Source organism: Dipodomys merriami, unplaced genomic scaffold (assembly GCF_024711535.1).
Source record: "Dipodomys merriami isolate MVZ:Mamm:240054 unplaced genomic scaffold, mDipMer1.0.p SCAF_17, whole genome shotgun sequence".
Classification (NCBI taxonomy): domain Eukaryota; kingdom Metazoa; phylum Chordata; class Mammalia; order Rodentia; family Heteromyidae; genus Dipodomys; species Dipodomys merriami.
Window position 1 is genome coordinate 31,194,448 of NW_027203048.1, and position 20,353 is coordinate 31,214,800.

The window sequence follows — 20,353 nt, forward strand, 5'->3', positions numbered from 1 at the left end:
ACCTCCATGTTTATTGCAGCACTGTTCGCAATAGCTAGGATATGGAAACAACCTAGATGCCCCACCACAGATGAAGGGATCCAAAAATTGTGGTATCTATACACAATGGAATATTATGCAGCCATTAGAAATGACAAAATAATGGCATTTGCAGGGAAATGGATGGAGCTAGAAGGAATCATGTTGAGCGAGGTAAGCCAAGAACGAAGAGACAAACAGTACATGGTCTCCCTGATAAATCCAAAATGTTAGGTGATATGACAAAACTAACAGGACTTAAGAAACAAAGAACTCCCACTCATCTGGTTGAACCACTACCAAATATCCCCATGCTGCTGATCACATATATGGTATATAACATGTGAGCACCGTTATATATTACAGACTGTGATAGACAATTTGCTCCAGGAAAGTTAGAATGAACTTGTGACTTTAAATGAGCATCATTATTCCACAATACTGTGAATTTCCGGAAATTAAGTAATCACTTAATCACAATCAAAAAAAAAAAAAAACATTGGGGAAGGGAGGGAGGCAGGGGATGGTAGGGGGAAAACAATGGAGGGGGTAACAATGTTCAAGAGGAAGTGTACTCATTACCTCACTCATGTAACTGTAACCCTCTGTATGGTATCTTTACAATAAAAAAAATAAAAAAAAAAAGAATTATAGACAAGAGAGCAAATAGATTACAAAGTAAACATGTTTAAAATGACTCAACACAAAAGAATAAAAACTGTACAGAAAAATGAGAACACAAAAAGCAATAGGTTGGGGAGCTGTAGAAATCCTAGCAATAAAAACAGAATACTTCAAAAACTTAACTTAAGCTGGGCACTGGTGGCTCATCCCTGTAATCCTAGCTACTCAGGAGGCTGAGCTCTGAGGATTGCAGTTTGAAGCCAGCCAAGGCAGAAAAGTCCATGACTCTCTTCAATAAACTCAGAAAAAGCTGTGATTCAAGTGGCAGAACGCTAGCCTTGAGCACAAAATGACTCAGGGACAGCACCCAGGCCTTGAGTTGAAGCCACAGGACTGGAACACACACACACACACACACACACACACACACACACACACACACACACACACACACACACACACACACACACGAAGGTTAAGCATAGAAAAATCACTAAATTAAAATATGGGGTGAAGAAATCTCAGACTACAACAGATAAAAGTAAAAATAAAATTGAAAAGAATATTCACATAAAATAGGATGCTACAAATAATTTAGGAGAGGAAGGACATTATAGATGGACCAAAAGAAAGAGAAATAAAAAGGACTGTGGCTGGAAGTATGGGTCAAGTGGTAGAGCACCTGCCTAGCAAATGCAAGGCCTAGTATTTAAGACCTAGTATTGCCAAAATAAAAATTAAAAATGACTGTTACTTATTCCCCAATAGCCAATTTCACCTTCTTCATTAATAGAATTAATCATTATTAGCTTGAAATTTGACCAGAATAAACACACTGTTTCTCAGCTTCCCTTGAAGTTGGGTTGATCATGACAGTTTGGGAACATAACCAGAAGAGCATAGATAACTTCTGGAAATGTCTTTGAGTGGAAAAGGTAGACCCTTTCTGTACCTTCTCCTTCCCCCTAGCAGCTGGAATGCAGATGTGATGGTTTAAAGCATAATAAAACAGGAATTCTTGAGCTCCTGATATGATCTGATACCACCTGCATAGCCTCATTCCTTCTTTTCTCCTTTATGAGAAAGGAACTGATACCATATATAAATTATTTCTGATTTAAGTTTTTTAGCACTTGACTAACTTGTCAAATAACAATTTTTCTAAAATTAAAGAACAATGTGAGTCTTCACTTGGAAGAATAAACTAAATTTGGAACTAGAAAAATTACAGCCATACATACATACATACATACATACATGCATACATACATACATACATGCATGCATACATACATACATACATACTAGTAAAACTACAGAACATTAAATGTAAAGAGAAATACCTGCAGAACAAATCAAAGGTAGGCATCAGTGGCACACATCTGTAATCTTAGCTACCCAGAAAGCTGAATTCTGAGCATTGTGTTGTTCAAAGCTAGCCTGGGCAGTCTGAGAGACTTTTATCTCCAAGTAACCACCAAAAAGCCAGAAGTGGAGCTGTGGCTTAATGGTAGAGCTCCTTTCTTGAGCAAAAAAGCTAAAGCAAAATAGCCCAAACCCTGAGTCCAAGCCCTAGTACTGGCATGTATGCGCACACGTGGACACACACATACACAACAAACAACAACCCCCACAAACCATAAAAACAACCAAATCAGACATAAAAGAGTGTCTTACCTATGAAAGAAAATCACAATGTCAGCAGACTTTTTTTCCACAGCAATAGATTCAAGATAGAAGAGTAATATTCAAAAATGACAAAGGCACCCTGATAAGTGGATGCTAAATCCAAAATGTTAGGTGATACGACAAAATTAACAGGACTTAAGAAACAAAGAACTCCCACTCATCTGGTTGACCCACTACTAAATATCCCCATGCTGCTGATCACATGTATGGTGTATATGTGTACACCGTTATATGTTATAGACTGTGATAGACAATTTGCTCCAGGAAAGTTAGAATGAACTTGTGACTTTAAATGAGCATCATTATTCCACAATACTGTGAAATTTGGAAAATTATGTAATCACTTAATCACAATCAAAAAAAAAAAAAAAGAACCTCAGGGAAGGTAGGGAGGGAGGGGATGGTAGGGGGAAAACAATGGAGGGGAGGGTAACAATGTTCAAGAGGAAGTGTACTCATTACCTCCATGTAACTGTAACCCTCTGTATAGTATCTTTACAATAAAAAAAAAAAAAAATAAAGAAGAGCCAGAAGCTCAGGAGACCACCCACAGAAAAAAAAAAAAAAAAAAAAAAGACAAAGGCAGTCAGGTACCAGTGGCTCATGCCTATAATCCTAGGTACTCAGAAGGCTTGAAATCTGAGGATCACGGTTCAAAGCCAGCCCAGGCAATAAAACCTGTGAGACTCTTTTCCTCAACAAACTACTCAGAAAAAGCCAAAGAGATGCTATGGATCAAGTGGTACAGTGCTAGGCTGAGAAAAAAGAATCTCAAGGGTAGTGTCTAGGCCCTGAGTCCAAGCCCCAAGACTTGCGCGTGTGTGCGCGCGCGCGCACACACACACACACACACACAAACACACACACACAAACACACACACACACACCAGCCAGGTGCTGGTGGCTCATGCCTGTAATCCTAGCTACTCAGGAGAATGAGATCTGAGGATCATGGTTTGAAGCCAGCCTCGGCAGGAAAATCTGTGAGACTCTTATGACTAATAAACTGCACAGAAAAAGCCAGAAGTGGTGCTGTGGCTCAAGTGGTAGAGTTCTAGCCTTGAGCAAAAAGCTAAAGGGACAGAGCTCAGGACCAGAGTTTAAGCCCCAGGACTGGCAATACAGAAATGCTAAACTATAATCTAAACTGTAATTCAAGAGTGACAGAAAAGTATGAATTGCAGACATGCACAGGTTAATAATAATAATAAATATGTATATAATATAATTGTACAAGGCATTCTTGGGGCCCTCTGTATTTTAGCTCAGTAATATTGATACTAAGTTATCAGGAAGGTTAAGTAACATGACCAAGGGAACAAGCTAGGCTGTGGCCAAATTGGGATTAAGGGGGTATTCTGCTACAGACCCCATGCATATTCACTATGCTACACTGTCTTTATGGCTAATAAAGGTATCTATCCATAGGTCTTCACTGAAATAATCCTGGAAAGATGTCACATAAAAGTTAGATACTAGAACAGGACACCAGGTGGCCTATGATCCTAGCTACTTGGGAGGTTAAGATATGAAGACCACTGGAAGAAAAGCCTATGAAACTCCCTCTCCAATTAACCAGTAAAATGCTGGACTGAGGCATAGCTAAGTGATAGAGAACCTGTCTAGCAAATGTAATGTTTAAACCTCAGTGCTACAGTAAATAAACAAACAAACCTAAAACAGATAAAAGACTAATGTTAGAGCTGGATGCTGATGGTATATGCCTGTAATCCTAGCTTTTCAGGAAGCTGAGATCTGAGGATCCTATTTGAAGCCAGCCCAGGCAGGAAAGTCCTATGAGCCCTCCAATAAAAGCCATAAATAGAACTGTGGCTCACATGGTGGAATGCCTTAAGCAAAAAAATCTTGAACCAAAAAAAAAAAAAAAAAAAGCCTTGAGCAAAAAGGCTTAGGTACAATACCAGGGCCCTGACTTCAAGCCCCAAGACTGGTGCACAGACATGCACTCACTCTCACACATGTGCACACACACACACACACACACACACACACACACACACACACACACGATATTAAATTTAGACAGCAAAAGAAGGATATAATCAAAAGAGTAAGGCCAATAAATCAGTAAATTATATTGATGATGGGCTGGGAAGATGGCTCAGTGGTAGAGCGCTTGCCTTGCATGCATGAGGCCCTGGGTTAGATTCCTCAGCACCACATAAGCAAAAAGAAAAAAGCCGGAAGTGGCACTTTGGCTCAAGTGGTAGAATGCTAGCCTTGAGCTGAAGAGCTGAGGGACAGTGCCCAGGCCCAGAGTTCAGGTCCCACGAGTGCCCCCCCCCCAAAAAAAAAGAAAAGAAAAAGAAAAAAAAATAAATTATATTGATGAACCTGGGTATTAACTACAAAAAATATTTTTCATAAAACGGGACCGGTAATAGATTGTAGGGGATTTCTTTTTTCTTTATAGTTTCTGTTTTGGCCAAAAAAATTTTGACTTAAAAAACTTAGTAATTTTCCTGCAAAATTCCAAAGTCTAGAAATGATTGGTCTTATCAGAATTGGTCTATTGTGTGTTCCTTCAAAAAATTAGTAATTGTCCTGTAAAAATTTCAGAGTCTAGAAATGATTTGTCTTATCTATTATGCAAGAAGTGTGGTTTTTATTTTATTTTCTTGTAAAGGATACAGAAATCAAAAACAGACACAATAGGGAAAAAACCAAAGGAAAAAAGAAAAAGAAAAAGAAATAACTGCAAACAATACACTAAAAAACCCTCTTATTTCCATTTCTTCGAGTTCATTTCAGTAAGCATCATTTTATAAGGTCTTATGCACATAGCTATTGAGCTATTGTAATCCTCTGCTAAGAATATCATTAACATGGGCTGGGAAGGTGGATCAGTGGTAGAGCACTTGCCTTGAATGCATGAGGCCCTGGGTTTGATTCCTCAGCACCACATAAGCAAAAAAGAAAAAAGCCGGAAGTGGCACTCTTGCTCAAGTGGTAGAGTGCTGGCCTTGAGCTGAAGAGCTGAGGGACAGCGCCCAGGCCCAGAGTTCAGGCCCCACGACCAGACCCCCCCCCAAGAAAAAGAATATCATAAACATATCCTAGTTATTATAAATGAGAGAGACCATGCAGCCTATATTTCTTTGGGTCTGGCTTACTTTGCTTAATATAATTTTTTCTAAGTCTTTCCATTTCCTTATGAATGAGGCAATGCCATTCTTTCTGATGGAAGCATAGAATTCTGTGAGATATATATATACCACTCATCTACTGAGGGGCATCTGGGTTGATTGTATATCTTAGCTATGGTAAATAATGCTGCAATGAAAATGGTTGTGCTAGTAGCTTTAGTGTGGCCTTGTTTGTGGTCATTGGGGTAAATGCCCAGGAGTGGGATTGCTGGGTATTAGGGGAGCTCTATGTTTAGTCTTTTGAGGAACCTCCATACTGCTTTCCAGAGTGGTTGAACCAGCTTATATTCCCACCAACAGTGTAGTAGTGCTCCCTTTTGACCACATCCCTGCCAGCATCTGTTGTTGTTAGTTTTCTTGATAATGGCCATTCTACCTGGGGTGAGATGGAATCTCAATGTTGTTTTGATTTGCATTTCTTTTATGGACAGAGATATTGAACATTTCTTCATTATGTCTATTGGCCATTCTTATTTCTTCTTCGGAGAAGTCTCTTTTTAAGTCTTTGCCTACTTATTAATGGAGTTGTTGTTTCTTTGAGGATTTGTTTTGGGGGAGTTTAATGTTTTGAGCTCTAAGAATATTCTAAGTATATTTTAGATATAGGCCCTTGTCTGATCTATAGCTAGTAAAGATCAAGAAGTGTTTTTTAAGCAGATTTTCAAGATTTATAACTAAAGTGTCACACAAAATACATGTTTATTGATAACGGGTTATTTCACTGGATCTTTGCAAACTACTAAGATGTCTGTGTTAGAGACATGGCCCCCACAAAGGACATGCCATCAATCAGAATGTAAAAAGGAGTACAAAATGCTTTCCACCACAGAAATCTATTGCCAATTTATTAAGACTATGGAGAGAATGCTTTTGGTTAATAAAATATATCAAGATAGTCTACAATGTTTTAGTCATATAGACAAGAGCCCAGTACTGCTATATACTCACTAACACTAATATCAAAGGCAGGTTGTGAGAAAGAGATTTTAAAAAATGGTACTTTTTCACTTGCTTATAATTTAGTTCCTTTCTTCCCTCCCTCCTTTCCTTCCTTTTCCCTTCCCTCTCTCCCTCCCTTCCTTCTTTCCTTTCTTCCTTTTTTTCCTTTCTTCTTTCCTTCTTTTCCTTCCTTGAGGTAATATTGGACTCAGAGTTTCAAACTTGCTAGGTGTGCTCTACCATTTGAGCCATGCCTCTAGTCCTTTGTGCTCTGGTTATTTTTGAGATAAGGTTTCAATTTTGGCAGCCGTCCAGCCTGGGCCATGATACTTCCCACCATAATTAAGATAATAAACATATGCTACCATGTGGTCTTGAGAACCACTTTTTTCCCTGGGCTAGCCTCAAGCTGCAATCCTCCTGATCTCTGACTTCCAAATAGCTAGGACTATAAGCATGAGTAGGTGCCCAGCCAATACTTTCTTTATTATAAACTTTTTCCAATTACTCTATAAATTATCTTCTTAAAAGTGTGTAGATTGGAACCTAATACAATTCATCACTAGGACTGGTCCCAGGACTCCCACAGATAACCAAATCTGCCATTCAAAATGGCATCATGTGTGTATATAACCTGCACACACACCCCTGCACACTTTAAAGCATCTCCAGGCTGCTTATAATACCTAGACTAATGTAAGTGTTGTGTAAATAGTTGTTATACTATGTTGTTTCTGGAATAATGACAAGAAAATAAAGACTGCACTTGTTCAGTACAAGCAGAATTTTTCAAATATTTTTGATCCATGGTTGGTTGAATCCACAGATGCAGAAATGGCCAACTATATTTGCTATTCATTAACCTTATAGGTCCCATAATTTCCATATCTAGTCACCCTTACTCTTGAAGGAGACTCTCCAAAAATGCTCCCCAGAGGTTCTAGCTCTGTGTTTCCAATTACAAACAAAAGAAAATCGTGACCTAGTACTATTTTCATGAGTAGAATATTAATTGTACCAGTAAGAGGAAGTAAATTTCCAAGCTTAATTCTTCTGTGAAAATCGCCTTCCTTGGGGTGAAGAGGTTGTTTTCTTGCTTTTTTGTTTCTTTATAGTAGAAACAATAGCAGCTAACATGTTTAGATATATTAGATATTGAGGGGTATTTTTAATTTTTTATCTTATTGTAAGGGGCATATCAGCAGGGTTACAGTCACATAAGTAAGGCAATGAGTACATTTCTTTTTTTTTTTTTTTTTTTTTGGGTCCGGTCGTGGGCCTGAACTTTGGGCCTGGGCGCTGTCCCTCAGCTCTTCAGCTCAAGGCTAGCCCTCTACCACTTGAGCCACAGCGCCACTTCCGGCTTTTTTCTTTTTGCTTATGTGGTGCTGAGGAATCGAAACCAGGGCCTCAGGCATGCAAGGCAAGCACTCTACCACTGAGCCACCTTCCCAGCCCCGTGAATACATTTTCCCTCCCTTCCAACCCTCCCCCAAGTTGTAAAGTTCATTTTCAACATAGTGTCTTGTGAGTATAGCTGTTGCATTGGTTCACCCTTTGTCCTTTGTCTCACCATTTTGTTATTCCCCTTCTCTTCCCCAAATCAGATGAATGTATATATGAGACATAGGTATCAAGATAAGAAACAGTGACAATGGGGCATAAAACAAAGGGGGGGAACAAAAGACAAAAGAAATAACTTTACACAGTATATTAAAAAACAAAAATAGCCGGATACCATGGCTCATGCCTATAATCCTAGCTACTCAGAAGGCTGGGATCTGAGGATCATGGTTCAAATCTAGCCCGGGCAGGAAAGTTCGTGAGACTCCAATAAACCACCAGAAAACTGGTAGTGGCTCTGTGGCTTACGTGGTAGAGTACTAGCCTTGCGCTGAAGAGCTGAGGGGCAGGCCCAGAGTTCAAGCCCCATGACCGACAAAAACAAACAAAAAATACAAAGACACAGGAAAAAAAACCCTCTTGCTTCCATATCTTGGAGTTCATTTTGCTTAGCATCATTTTGTATTTTTTTGGAAGTTAAGACTGTAAAGATGAAATTGTTGTGAAAGTCCCTCACAAAAGCCTTGATGTCCTAGTGGCGCTGTGGCTCAAGTGGTAAAGCGCTAGCCTTGAGCCGGAGAGCTAAGGACAGCACCCAGGCCCAGAGTTCAAGCCACATGCGTGAATAAAAAACAAAACAAAACAAAAAAGACTTGATGTCTAATGTGCAGTTTTGTGTCCAGTAATTCTTACATGAAATATCACTAAGCTGGAAAGACAAGAGGAAAATCCCCATCAGATGAGTTTCCTCCTTTCTGTTTCAATATTTTAGCCTACTAGAAGCATGTGTGTTGTACTAAAGGATTAACCTTGCCCCAAGAGAAGGATGGACTTTGCCCTTGGAATGCCCTGTGGGGTAAGGGTATTTTGTTTACCAAGGGCCTTGGGCCATGCTAGACAGATTATACTAACATGCACGTTGCTAACAGTGGGGTACCTTGGACCAAAGGGTATTATATACATTTTGACCTCAGGAGGTACAGGAGACCAAGGTCAGCCACACAAACATAGCTTCATAACAAAACCCAACAAAAACTCTGGACACTTGGCTCTGGTCACTTCCTAGATGGGCAGACCTGCACACATGGTGGCACATGGAAGGGAAGTTATCACTGTCCACAGTTCCACTGGGAGAGACAACAGAGGCTTTTACTTGGAACTCCCCTAGGCCCTGTCCCATGTCCCTCTTGTTTGCTGGTTGAATTGGAGGCTTTTACTGTAATAAACTTGGAGTAAACATTGTGGTGAGTTCTAGAAGCCTAGGAAATGATCAAATAATGTGATCAGGTCTGGGAAGGTGGCTCAGTGGTAGAGTGCTTGCCTAGCATGCATGAAGCCCTGGGTTCCATTCCTCAGCACCACATACACAGGAAAAGCTAGAAGTGCTGCTGTGGCTTAACTGGTAGAGTGCTAGCTTTGAGCAAGAGCAGCTCAGGGACAGTGCCCAGGCCGAGTTCAAGCCAAGCCCCAGGACTGGCCAAAAAAAAAAAGAATGTGTTCATAAGGGCCTCAAATTTCCACTGGGACCTCAGGTATCAGACACCTAACTCACACCTTGTCCCAGAAATTTCAATGGTCACACCACATCACACAACTATACTGCTTATTAACAGCCACACTTTACAAAAAAAAAAAAAAAAAAACTATCCTAGGCAAAACAGTTTCAGGAGGGGTGTGTGTGTGTGATATTAAATGATCCTGAACTTTCAGACCTTTTGACTCATATAATCTAACAGAAATCTCTTCTCAGAAAACTAAAACAATATTCCTGAGAATCACTTGGAAGACAACTTGATCCAAACACAGTCAAATGTTGCTTTTCTTTACTTATGAAGTAGAAACAGTATAGCAACTCTGTCTAAGTCATGAATGATATTAGGGCCTAAGAATGATATTAGGGCTTTAAGATTTGCAAATGAATCGATACAGGGTTTCCTTAGCTCATCTCTGCAGTCATGTTCCTCTGAGAATTGTAATAGGCAGATGAAAATGATTTAAACAACTAAGACAATTCCTTGGTGACAAACTGCTTTTGAAGGGAGGAAAAATACCACCACTATTTTTTTCTGACATGTATACAACATGTGCCTTCCTAGGCCATGAGGTAATGTGTAAAATCCCTGCCATGCTGACATTTCTCTTCACAACCATCACAGAGAGTTGTGGAGTTGTTACAAGAATGCAGTGAAAGCTATAAGGGCGTTCCTACCATAGAATGTTGAGCAGGTTGCTCTTCCTTCAGCTTCTGACATTATCACCAGCAATTCACACAGCACAAAAACACTTAGGGATTTCATGCCTTTTAGTCCTCGGCTTTTCTAGTCAAAATTACCTTCTTAGAGAAGGAAAGTTAAAGTCCTTGCCCCTCTACAACAGTAATACAGAAATCCTGAAATGTTAATTGTGAAAAAGTACTTTGCAAGTTCCTTTGGAGATGTGCTACATGTTTTAGTGCTTTAAAAAAGAAAAGCATGTGAAGACCAGTAAACTTGGAGATGCAGTCCTGTTACTGCTCAGTCAATTGGATGCATTTGGGTTTTGACATCCAAGATTCCATCCCTCAGATTCTGAACTGGGTAGGAACTCACATGTCACTTGCTGGGGACACACACATCTGAGCAGTTCTGCCTAGAGAAACGAGCCTCACTGTGGGGACTGGAAACCCAGCAGGGTTTCCTTTAGAAGAAAGTTCTGTTGTGGAAGCCAGCTTCTCTTGTGAAGTGGGTGCAGAGGAAGCTTGAAGGGGGTGGGGCTGTGAGCCCCCAAAGCAAGGACAGATTTCCTGATGTCAGGAACTTCCTTGGAAGTCTTGAGAGGTGAGACTCAGTCCCTGGAGAGACATTCTGCCTGGCTAGCTTTGCCTGGACCCCAGGCTGCCTGCCAAGGGAACTGATGTTATTGTTAGCAAATGCCACTCCACCCAAGACAGGATTTTCAAAGATTCCTCGGATGAATGGGAACTTCTGGTCGCCCCTTGTTTTCTGAAGTATGTTATGACAGGCATTTGATCTGTTCCTCCTTTGTAATTCAGGAAACATTCCTGGGAGCCCGAGGGTGACCTTTCACAGAGAGCAGCCGATACTGTTGTCCTTTCTGAGCGGTTGCAGGATCTGATGGGCTGTTGGGTTCATATTCTTGTTTTAGGTTGTTCAAGGAGGAGAGGGACCATGTCCCTGTTTAGAATTGTTCTTTGTGTGATTTTGAGCCTTTCCAACTAGGAAAATAGGGATAGTTTGGAGCAGGGAGCCCAGGAACTAAGAGGGGCTCTGCAGGGTCCCGAGAAAGGCAGGCCTGCCCTTCATCAGCACTTCCTCTCAGCTTCTTGAGCGGGCACATCTGGGCTGACATCTGCTCTGGCACATTCCTTCGGAGATGGCTGCGCGTCGATGTATCTGCCCTTGGTGCTGCCTGACCATGGGACAAAGGGCTGTACTCTGCTCCACCTCCAGCCCCAGAGCAAAGGCAACAGTCTAGAAATTTCCAGCAGGGAAGCTGGGTGCCTGGGGCACCACACCTGCTGTCACAGTTGTCTATCCCTTGCTTCTAATAAATTTCAGATGTGCCAGTGGTGGGCAAGGGTGGAGGCAGCCACAGTGGCATCTTCCTCGAGAATGATGCCAGTGTCCAGGAAGCCAATCCCGCAGTGTGGGTGGGCACGGGAGTGGTCCCGAGCATGCTCCTGTGTGGGAAGAACTGAGCCCATGGAAGCACGAAAGCAGGTTTCCGAGTCACCGCTATGTCTCTGTCCAGCTGTGTGACCTTCAGAATGTTGCCTGACCTCTCGGGGTCCTGATTCTTTGTGGAATGATGCCGGCCTGAACTGCTCCATCACATGGTCCGTGTGAGGAATACGTGCACATGGGAACGCCTTGTGAACAATACTAGTTAGTGGTCTGTGGGGTGAGGCTGTGTCTGCCCCTGAAAAACAGGAACTTTCTTCACTAGAATCCACATCTACTCTCTGAAGTAGCTGAAAGTAGCTGGCTATTTTTATAGGCTGACAGATAAGCGCAGTATAGAGAGATCAAGTGACTTGCCTGCGGTCATGCTGTTGGTCTGCAGTGGAGGTTTAATTTGAGCCAAACTCCCCCCCCACACCCCTTCATCACTAGCAAGGATATTTCATGTGGGAAATGTCAGTGGCCATGATCACCTTTGAGGCTTCCTTTCCTGTAACTTAATACTCAGTTTTCTCTCTTCCTCCCCCCTCCCCCCATCTTATACTAGTAATGGGGCTTGAACTTAGGGTCTGGGTTCTGTCCCTTAACTTTTTTGTTCAAGGCCGGTGCTCCAATTTTTTTCAGGTTAATTAGAAATAAGGGCCTAATGAACTGTCCTGCCTGGCTGGCTTTGATCTGTAATCCCCAGATCTCAGACTCTTGAGTAGGTAGGATTACAGGTGAGGGCCACCAGTACCCAGCTCTTAGTTAATTTTGGAGATCTACAATCCTAGTGTCTCACAGTTGTCCTCTTTCATTCTACCCTCACTGTGACCTTCTTAAAACATAGCCTTGACCTGGGCACCGGTGGCTCAAGCCTATAATCCTAGCTATTCAGGAGGCTGAGATCCGAGGCTAAAATCACAGTTTGAAGCCAGGCCCAGCAAGAAAGTCTATGAGATTCTTATCTCCAATTAACCACCCAAAAGCCGAAAGTGGAGTTGTTACTGAGGTATTAGGGTGCTAGCCTTGAGCACAAAAAGCTCATGGACACTGCCTAGCTCCTCAGTTCAAGCCCCAGGACTGGTGTACACGTGTGTGCGTGCGTGCATGCACACACACACACACACACACACACACACACACACACACACACAGTGGCCTCAAACTTTTTAATACTGTCCTGGCATCACTGACTCACGCCTGTAAACCTAGCTATTCAGGAGGCTGAGATCTGAGGATTGAGGTTCAAAGCCAGCCCGGGAAGAAAAGTCCATGAGACTCTTATCTCTAACCACCAGAAAACCGGAAGTGGCACTGTGGCTTAAGTGGTAGAGAGCTCACCTTGAGCTGAAGAGCTGAGGGACAGTGCCCAGGCCCAGAGTTCAAAACCCACAACTGACCCCTCCCCCCAAAAAAAGAACTTTTTAATACTTCTAGTAAGATATGGAGTCCAAGGACCTTTCCCTGAGCCTGGTAAGACATGTGACTACTTAAACCAATAGAGTAAGGCAGAAATGATGATGGGAGATTTCCAAGACTGAGCTATTAAAGGCCTTTGTCTGCTGGTTCTGCACATGGTCTCACAACCCATGTGGAAGTTTATTCTCCTGGGGCTGCTGTGTGGGGAAGGCCACATGCAGGCACCATCCAACAACACTGGCGGAGTGTGGTCTTCCAGTCTTTCCTGTATGTCAGTGGCTCCTGAGGCCCTGCTGCTCTGGCCCCAGCCATCTTTGTTGTCATGCCTGCTGTGGACTGGGAGGTAGAGGTGCTGAATACTCACTGTGCTATAAAATAGGAATTGTCTACCACTGTCCCAAACCTGCATTATCCCCCTACAGTTCTGCCTTTTAGTCAATAGGTTCACTCACTACAATGGTAGAAAATGTTCATGTTCCGTTGCCATTCACCAAGTTCATTTCTCTCATCTGAGTCCTCTTTTTCCACATCTACTGCCCAGCCTTATTAGTTTAGACCCCGTAGCTCCAGGACTTAGTTCAGATCCTGCTATCCACAGGCAATGGTCTCCTGGCGGATCTCTCTGACTTTCCCTGTCCGTTGTCTGTGCTGCTGGAACTGGTCATTGCAGATGCATATAAGTCTAATCACTCTCAGGCCTTGCTTAAAATTCTCGACAGGCTGCTAGGACTTACTATGACCTTTTCGCTTTGGCAGCCTTTCTCCAGCCAGCCAGGCGCCCATCCCATGGCTCTGTGTATCCACCCAGAGTCACTCTTCTCACAACATGCCAGCACGTTTCTGTCCTTTCTCCATTCTCTTCCCTCTGCCTGGGCTTGCCCAGGCCTTCATGCCTCCCCCTGTCTGTAACGTTTTATTCTACCTCCAAGGCCTTGCTTGAAAGAAACATCATGGGCTCAGTAGCTCCCCTCTGACAACCCCAACAGAATAGATGTTCCTTCATGGACATCCTATTGTCGTCTCAGTGGTGTATGACTTTAGTATAACACATTTCTGTGCTGTGTACTTCCTGTGCCCAGGGCCTGCCAGGTAGCCTAGAAATGCTGCTGGGGGCGCCTGTTACTGTCCTCTAGTCAGAGGATGATCTTCCCATTGCGTCTTCTTAAAATTCAATCCCCCAAAGAGCACATCCCTCAACAACAACAGGCCTCTCTCCTTTCAATGAAGACAGAATTCTTGGTAAAACAGAGATGTCTCCCCATGGATCTGTGAGTTAGACCCTTGCCCATTTCTGTGCTTCTTCTGACCCTCTCCCTTGTCTGTTCTCATTTCTCTCCAATAGTGTCATCATAAATATGTGATTTCTGCTTACGAGTCTATTATTGGTAGTGTATTCTCTTCTATTACTCTGTTCTGTGACTGAGTGTCCGCATGAAGCCTCAGGCTTGCTCAAGAGGTTATCCTTTTTTCTAGGTTCTCTCTCTTTGCCAAGGCAGACACCTGAGACACCTCTAGACACCTGAGGTCACACTTCAGTCTCCTGCCTGCTCTCCTTGACACCCAACATGCCTCCCCCAGTGCCCCCTTCTCCCTCACCCTGCACTGATTGACTTTTGCTCTGAGTACTTCTTCTTGCTCAATACTGTAACTTCTAGATGAAATCTTAAGATGCTGCAAATGGAGGTATTTTTTTCCTTGTTTGTTTATAAAAGATATTTTAGCAACTATATACCCTAGTACCAGAAGTCATTTTTATTTCTTAAAAACAAAAAAAGCATTTTATTATTCAGATGCAATTCCTATGCCATACAGTTCACTGTTTAAAGTGTACTCCTTAGTGTTTATGGTCCCTTTTTTTCTTCTCCTTTTTAAATTTTATTTTAGAATTTTAAATTGTTATGATAAAGGTGATGTACAGAGGGGTTACTGTTTCATAAATCAGGTAATGAGTACATTTCTTTTTTGGACATTGTCATCCCTTCGTTCACTGTCTCATAGGTTTTCCCTCCTATCCCTGCCCAAAGGTGTATAGTTCATCTTCAACATAGTTGCCAGTCATTATCACTGCTGAACCCTTTGTCCCTCCATTTCTGTGTACCTCTTAACCACCTCTGGAGACAGATATATAAACAAACAAGACAAAAAGAAAAGTAAAAAAACTCTAGTTCCCAGTTCCTGGAGTTCATTTTGATAAATATTATTTTATATGGGTAGTCCTTTTTAAAATAAGGTATTTAAGTAATTAAATTTGGGTGATCTGATTGAGAACTGAGATTTTAAATATCACTTGGATATCCATAGTGCCTCTATTCATTGAGGCCTTTTTAAAGTAAAAAGAAAATTGTAGCATGGAAAAGTGAACATAAATGTTTTAATGGTTTAAGTAAAGATAAAACCATACTTAGAGACTGAATTTTTATACCCTACATTTATTAGGGAATAATAAATTTCCTTCATAATAACAGGACAGTTGGTCCTCATTTAAAGAACTTAATGGAGTTGAGGTGTGGCTCAGAGGTAGACACTTTGCTTGCATGTGTACAGCCCTGGAAAAAATAATTGATAATTTAATCATTAGTTCACATGTTGGTCTCTTTAAAGGAACATTACATACATTAATTAAAATGTGTGTTAGAAGCCGGGCACACGTGGCTTAGCTACTTAGGAGGCTGAGATCTGAGGATTGTAGTTCAAAGCCAGACCCAGCAGGCAAGTCTAGGAGACTCTTACCTTCAGTTAATCACCAAAAAGCCAGAAGTGGTACTGTGGCTCAAGGGTAGAGTGCCAGGTTTGAGTAAAAAAGCTAAGGGACAGTGAATTCAAGCCTGAGTACCAGCATTAAAATATATATATATATATATATATATATATATATATATATATATGTAAGAAATTAGAAAGAAAAGGCTGGGATAAGCCAGCTTGAATGTAGTGATCAGTTTTTAAATACAGAACACTTGACAGACTTCTAATTCTCTTATTCTTTTCTTTTTTCCATGGCAACATAAAGATAGAATAAGCCAGTGTTAAAGTTTGCCTTAAGAGTCAAGGATGAAATACATATGTCAAAATACAAACTGTAGGCTTCCTGCAGCCTCCCTCGCTCCCTTCTCTTTCTTTCTACACCTCAGTCTGCAAAAAGCATTGATTAATCTTATTAGTGAAATCATTTTTGTCTTGCTTCCATAATCACAAACTAATGTGATATTTAATAAGTGCAAGTTATCTTTTTATGATATTCATTAGTCAAACTTTATAGACTTCTTTTGCTCCTTACAGCTTTCCAGTTACTTTACCCACATTTATGAATATCCAAAATTAAGAACCAAAACCTAGAGACTCCAAAGAAACAGATCAGCAGGTATATCTACTAAACAATATAAAATGTTAAAAAAAAGAATATAAAATGTTGATATGGAAATATATGGTCTTAATAAATTTAATGATAAATGGAAGAATGAGAAACTCTGACAGAGTGAATATTAATAGCTCTAATATATAAGAATAAAATTTTTGACATAAAAAGCTCATACAAACCAGTAAAAGAAAGTTAATTAAATTAGCCAGAAATTGGCAAGAGCACGGAGAGCAATTCACAACACAAATATGTAATAAATGCTGTTGGGTATAAGTGCAAAATAAGAGCAATACAAGTGTGTCTATGACATGAACAAAAATTAATAAAATTATTCATATGCAATGTTGGTAAGAATGAGGAGGAAATAGATAATATGTACAGCCTTTTAAGAAGAGCAATTTGAAGTTGGGCATGGGTGGCTCACACCTGTAATCCTAGCTACTCTGAAAGCGAGATCTGAAGGTGGAGGCTCAAAGCTCACACATGCAGACAAATCAGAGAGACTCTTATCTCCAACTAGCCAGCAAAAAGCTGAAAGTAAAGCTGTGGCTCAAGTGATAGAGTGCCAGCCTAGAGTGAAAAAGCCAAGAGAGTTCGAAGCCCTAAGTTTAAGCCCCAGTCATGGCACACACAAAAAAGAAATTTTATGAAAGTTAACAAAGTTGTAAATACACATGCCTTTTTTTCTTTTTCTTTTTCTTTCTTTTTTTTTTGGTCATAGGGTTTGAACTCAGGGCCTGGACATTGTCCCTGAACTTTTTTACTCAAGGCTAGCACTCTACCACTTCGATCCACAGTGCCACTTCTAGTTTTCTGGGGGTTAATTGTAGATAGTCTCATAAACTTTCCTATCCAGGCTGGCTTTGAACTGTGCTCCTCAGATCTCAGCCTCCTGAGTAGTTAGGATGACAGAGGCGTGAGCCACCAGCACCCAGCTACACATACATTTTTACTCTACTATTTTTCCCTTGGTTATGTGTTCTACAGAAATAATTACAAGTAAACAGGGACACTCATTTTCTATATTATTGAAACTTCAAATAATTGAAGAAACATCAGTGCATATTAATAAGGCTCTTTATACAATGGGTGTATCTGCACAATGGAATTTCCTACTGTGCATCCAAAACACGGGCTAGATTTTTCTCCTCTTCAATTTTCCCTCAATTTTTTTTTACAGTGACATCAATTGATTTAACTTTGGAAACTTTAATGGAAACAATTGAAGAAGAAGACTAATATCCAAAAAATGCGAACTATCTTCCATTATGAGTATCAACCCACCACGTTTTATATTTACTAGGCACAGCTCAGGCATGCACCTGTTTCTTGGGAGCTACTTGGGAGGCTGAAGTAGGAGGATGGCAAGTTCAAGACCAGCCTGGGAAATATAGTTTTCACTATGTTCTCTTTCATTTCCAGATGCCTATCTTCATGGATAAACCTGACCTGTGGTGATGGCTATAACCAGAAGATGCTCACTGGGGCAGTGGGCTTGTAGTGCTCAGGATCAGGAGTAAAAGAACCAAAGAAAGTCAGCCAGATCTCACCCTACTGTGAAAGTGTGTTCACACACCTCACCATCTGAGCTGCCACAGCTTGGCCATTTGTGCTGATACCTAGGAAGCGTCGAGACTCAGCAGCCTGGACCCAGCTATCCCTTCCTTTTTACCTGGTTTGGGAATGAGTCTAGGAGAAGCACTGACCACCATTCTGGTGCCTGGAAGCTGTCTGTGTTTAAGCCTCCCGATTAGACTTGCCACTGTGAGGCACAAATGTCACTCCATAGACCTGTTCTGGGTTAGTGGAGATAATGATTAGGATTCGCAAGGATAGACAACCAGTAGCCATTCCTGGGGAAATTCCAGCGCCATAGCCTTGCAGCCTCCAGAGTTTATTTGGGGATGTTAGGCCTTCATCTAAGCTAGTTCAAAAGGAATTCAAAATAAGATTTGCAAATTGAAAAATAAGTGTGGCAATTTGAATGTCTTTCTTAATTTTAATCTCTTTCTTAATTGAGCAAATCGTTTGCTTTGTGCATGTGAATGATGGTTTTTTTAAAGATCACATTTTTTGTTCTAAAATATATTTGGGAAAACATATAAAAATCTTGTTTAGAAAAGAAAGGATGCAGGAATTCCCAGTTTTCCTATGATCTAGGGCATATTATAATTAAAGTGCAGAGGTACCAGTTTGAATAAAAAGAACATTTAGCCACTCACAAATCAGTTCTTAAAAAGAAGCATTCAATGAAAAGAGAAAATAGAATGTGTTCAAGTATAACTCTTCAAGCCCCAACCTAGTGCCCAAAGGTTCCAGTAAGCTTTTTTGGACCTTGATCTCTTGAATTCCATAGGTATAGAATTTAAGTTTATAACCTAAGTTTATACTTACACGCCATTCTTAACTGTTTTCCTTCATAGCAACGTCCACTATTTTTGAGTCCAAAGGCATGCATTGTTAGCCTCATGTAACATATACTCCACTCACGACTGACTAAAGGAACCAGCAAAGCCATAAATGGGCAAACTACAACTCATGGAACCCTTGGTTTCCCTATCTAGTCTTAGACAAGTTAACCTATACTCAAGTTCTAAGCAAGGCTCTTGCTAGTAGGGCAGTTTCTTGACTTGGCCATTGTATCTGACATCTCTGGAAAGTAACCTGGCTTCTCTAAACCATGGATCTTTATCCACATGGATAATAAACTAGCCAAGAAGTGCTATCTGATGTTCTTTTCTTTTTATTTTAGCCTTTGGCTTGTACTCTTTTTCTCTAGTTCCTTTCTCTTCTAAGATAATGTTTCTTCATAGGTGGTTACCTGCAGAGACTACCTGTGACCCTAGTTAAATGCACAGCTTTGTGGGATCCCTTGTGGACGTTGAAGCCGATTCTTAGGTATGAAGCAAGGCCTGCATCTCTCAGTGGTTCCTACAGACTCTCTTTTATTCTCAGGTACTTGTGTCTGATTTCCACAAAGGTAGATTCTACTGTTTTTCAGTGATGAGTCTCAGACACAAATATGCTGATGAGACTAGTTGATGGAGGCCCCCTAGTCAGTTCTTTTTGCCGTGCCATACCATCCACCCTGCTCCCAGACAGTGTCTGCCCATTCACATGCACCTGAGGTCCCTGGTTTCAGTGGATACGTTTCCCCGTTGACTCCAAGTGACCTCTGAGATGCTTTGCCACAGCCCAGAAAACTGGGAATTCTTCATCCACTTGTGGACACTACAGGAAGACACACCCTCATCTACACCCATATGCCTACACATATGGGCACAACTGTGCCACACCAGGCACAGAGCTATGTACAGCCATGAGCTATCATGGAAACATGGGCACAGAATGTGTAACTCGTCCTCCTCTTTTTAGATATTTTCAAATCTGTGTTTCTGTGGTGATGTCTTTTTTAGGCTCGTTTCCTTGACTACAGGTTGAGAATGATGAAAAGCCCCTGCGTGCCTTTTAGTAGTCCTGTCTCTATTGGGCTCGGTGGCTGAATGACTGTATTCTTAGTCCTGAGTCACAGTCTGTTGTATTGATGCTATTGATCATATCTTTGCACTGGAATTTCAGAATCTCTACCCAAGAATTGATCATCTTCATTCCTTCTTTTACTGCATCAAATACTAGCTCCATTGCTTTCAAAGGCTGCATGGCTCAACCCTTGTCTGCTTAAACCCTCCTCTGCTGCCTCTCTTCCAGCCCCCTGTGATTTTTTTGTTTCCAGCCTTTGTTCTAGCCTCTGTCCATGCTGGTTCTAATGAAAGGTTCAAATCCAATTCCTAGATCCCTGAGTGACTTGGGGCAAGTTGTTCAGTCTCTAGGTCTGTTTCTTCACCCATTGGCAATAGGGGTCACCACGTGCTGATATATAATTTGACCAACTGCCCAGTACTGAAATATTTATA

At 41.3% G+C, this 20,353-nt stretch overlaps 1 protein-coding gene across 1 annotated transcript in view; it reads left to right on the forward strand.

The window, feature by feature from the left end:
- Cimip6 (ciliary microtubule inner protein 6) overlaps nt 1–19,162 on the forward strand; it is a 55,153-nt gene extending 35,991 nt beyond the window's left edge. The window contains 1 exon segment of the mRNA XM_070025618.1: nt 17,862–19,162. Coding sequence (XP_069881719.1) covers nt 17,862–17,897 — 36 coding nt within the window. The 3' untranslated portion in view covers nt 17,898–19,162.
- The last annotated feature ends 1,191 nt before the right edge of the window (nt 19,163–20,353 follow it).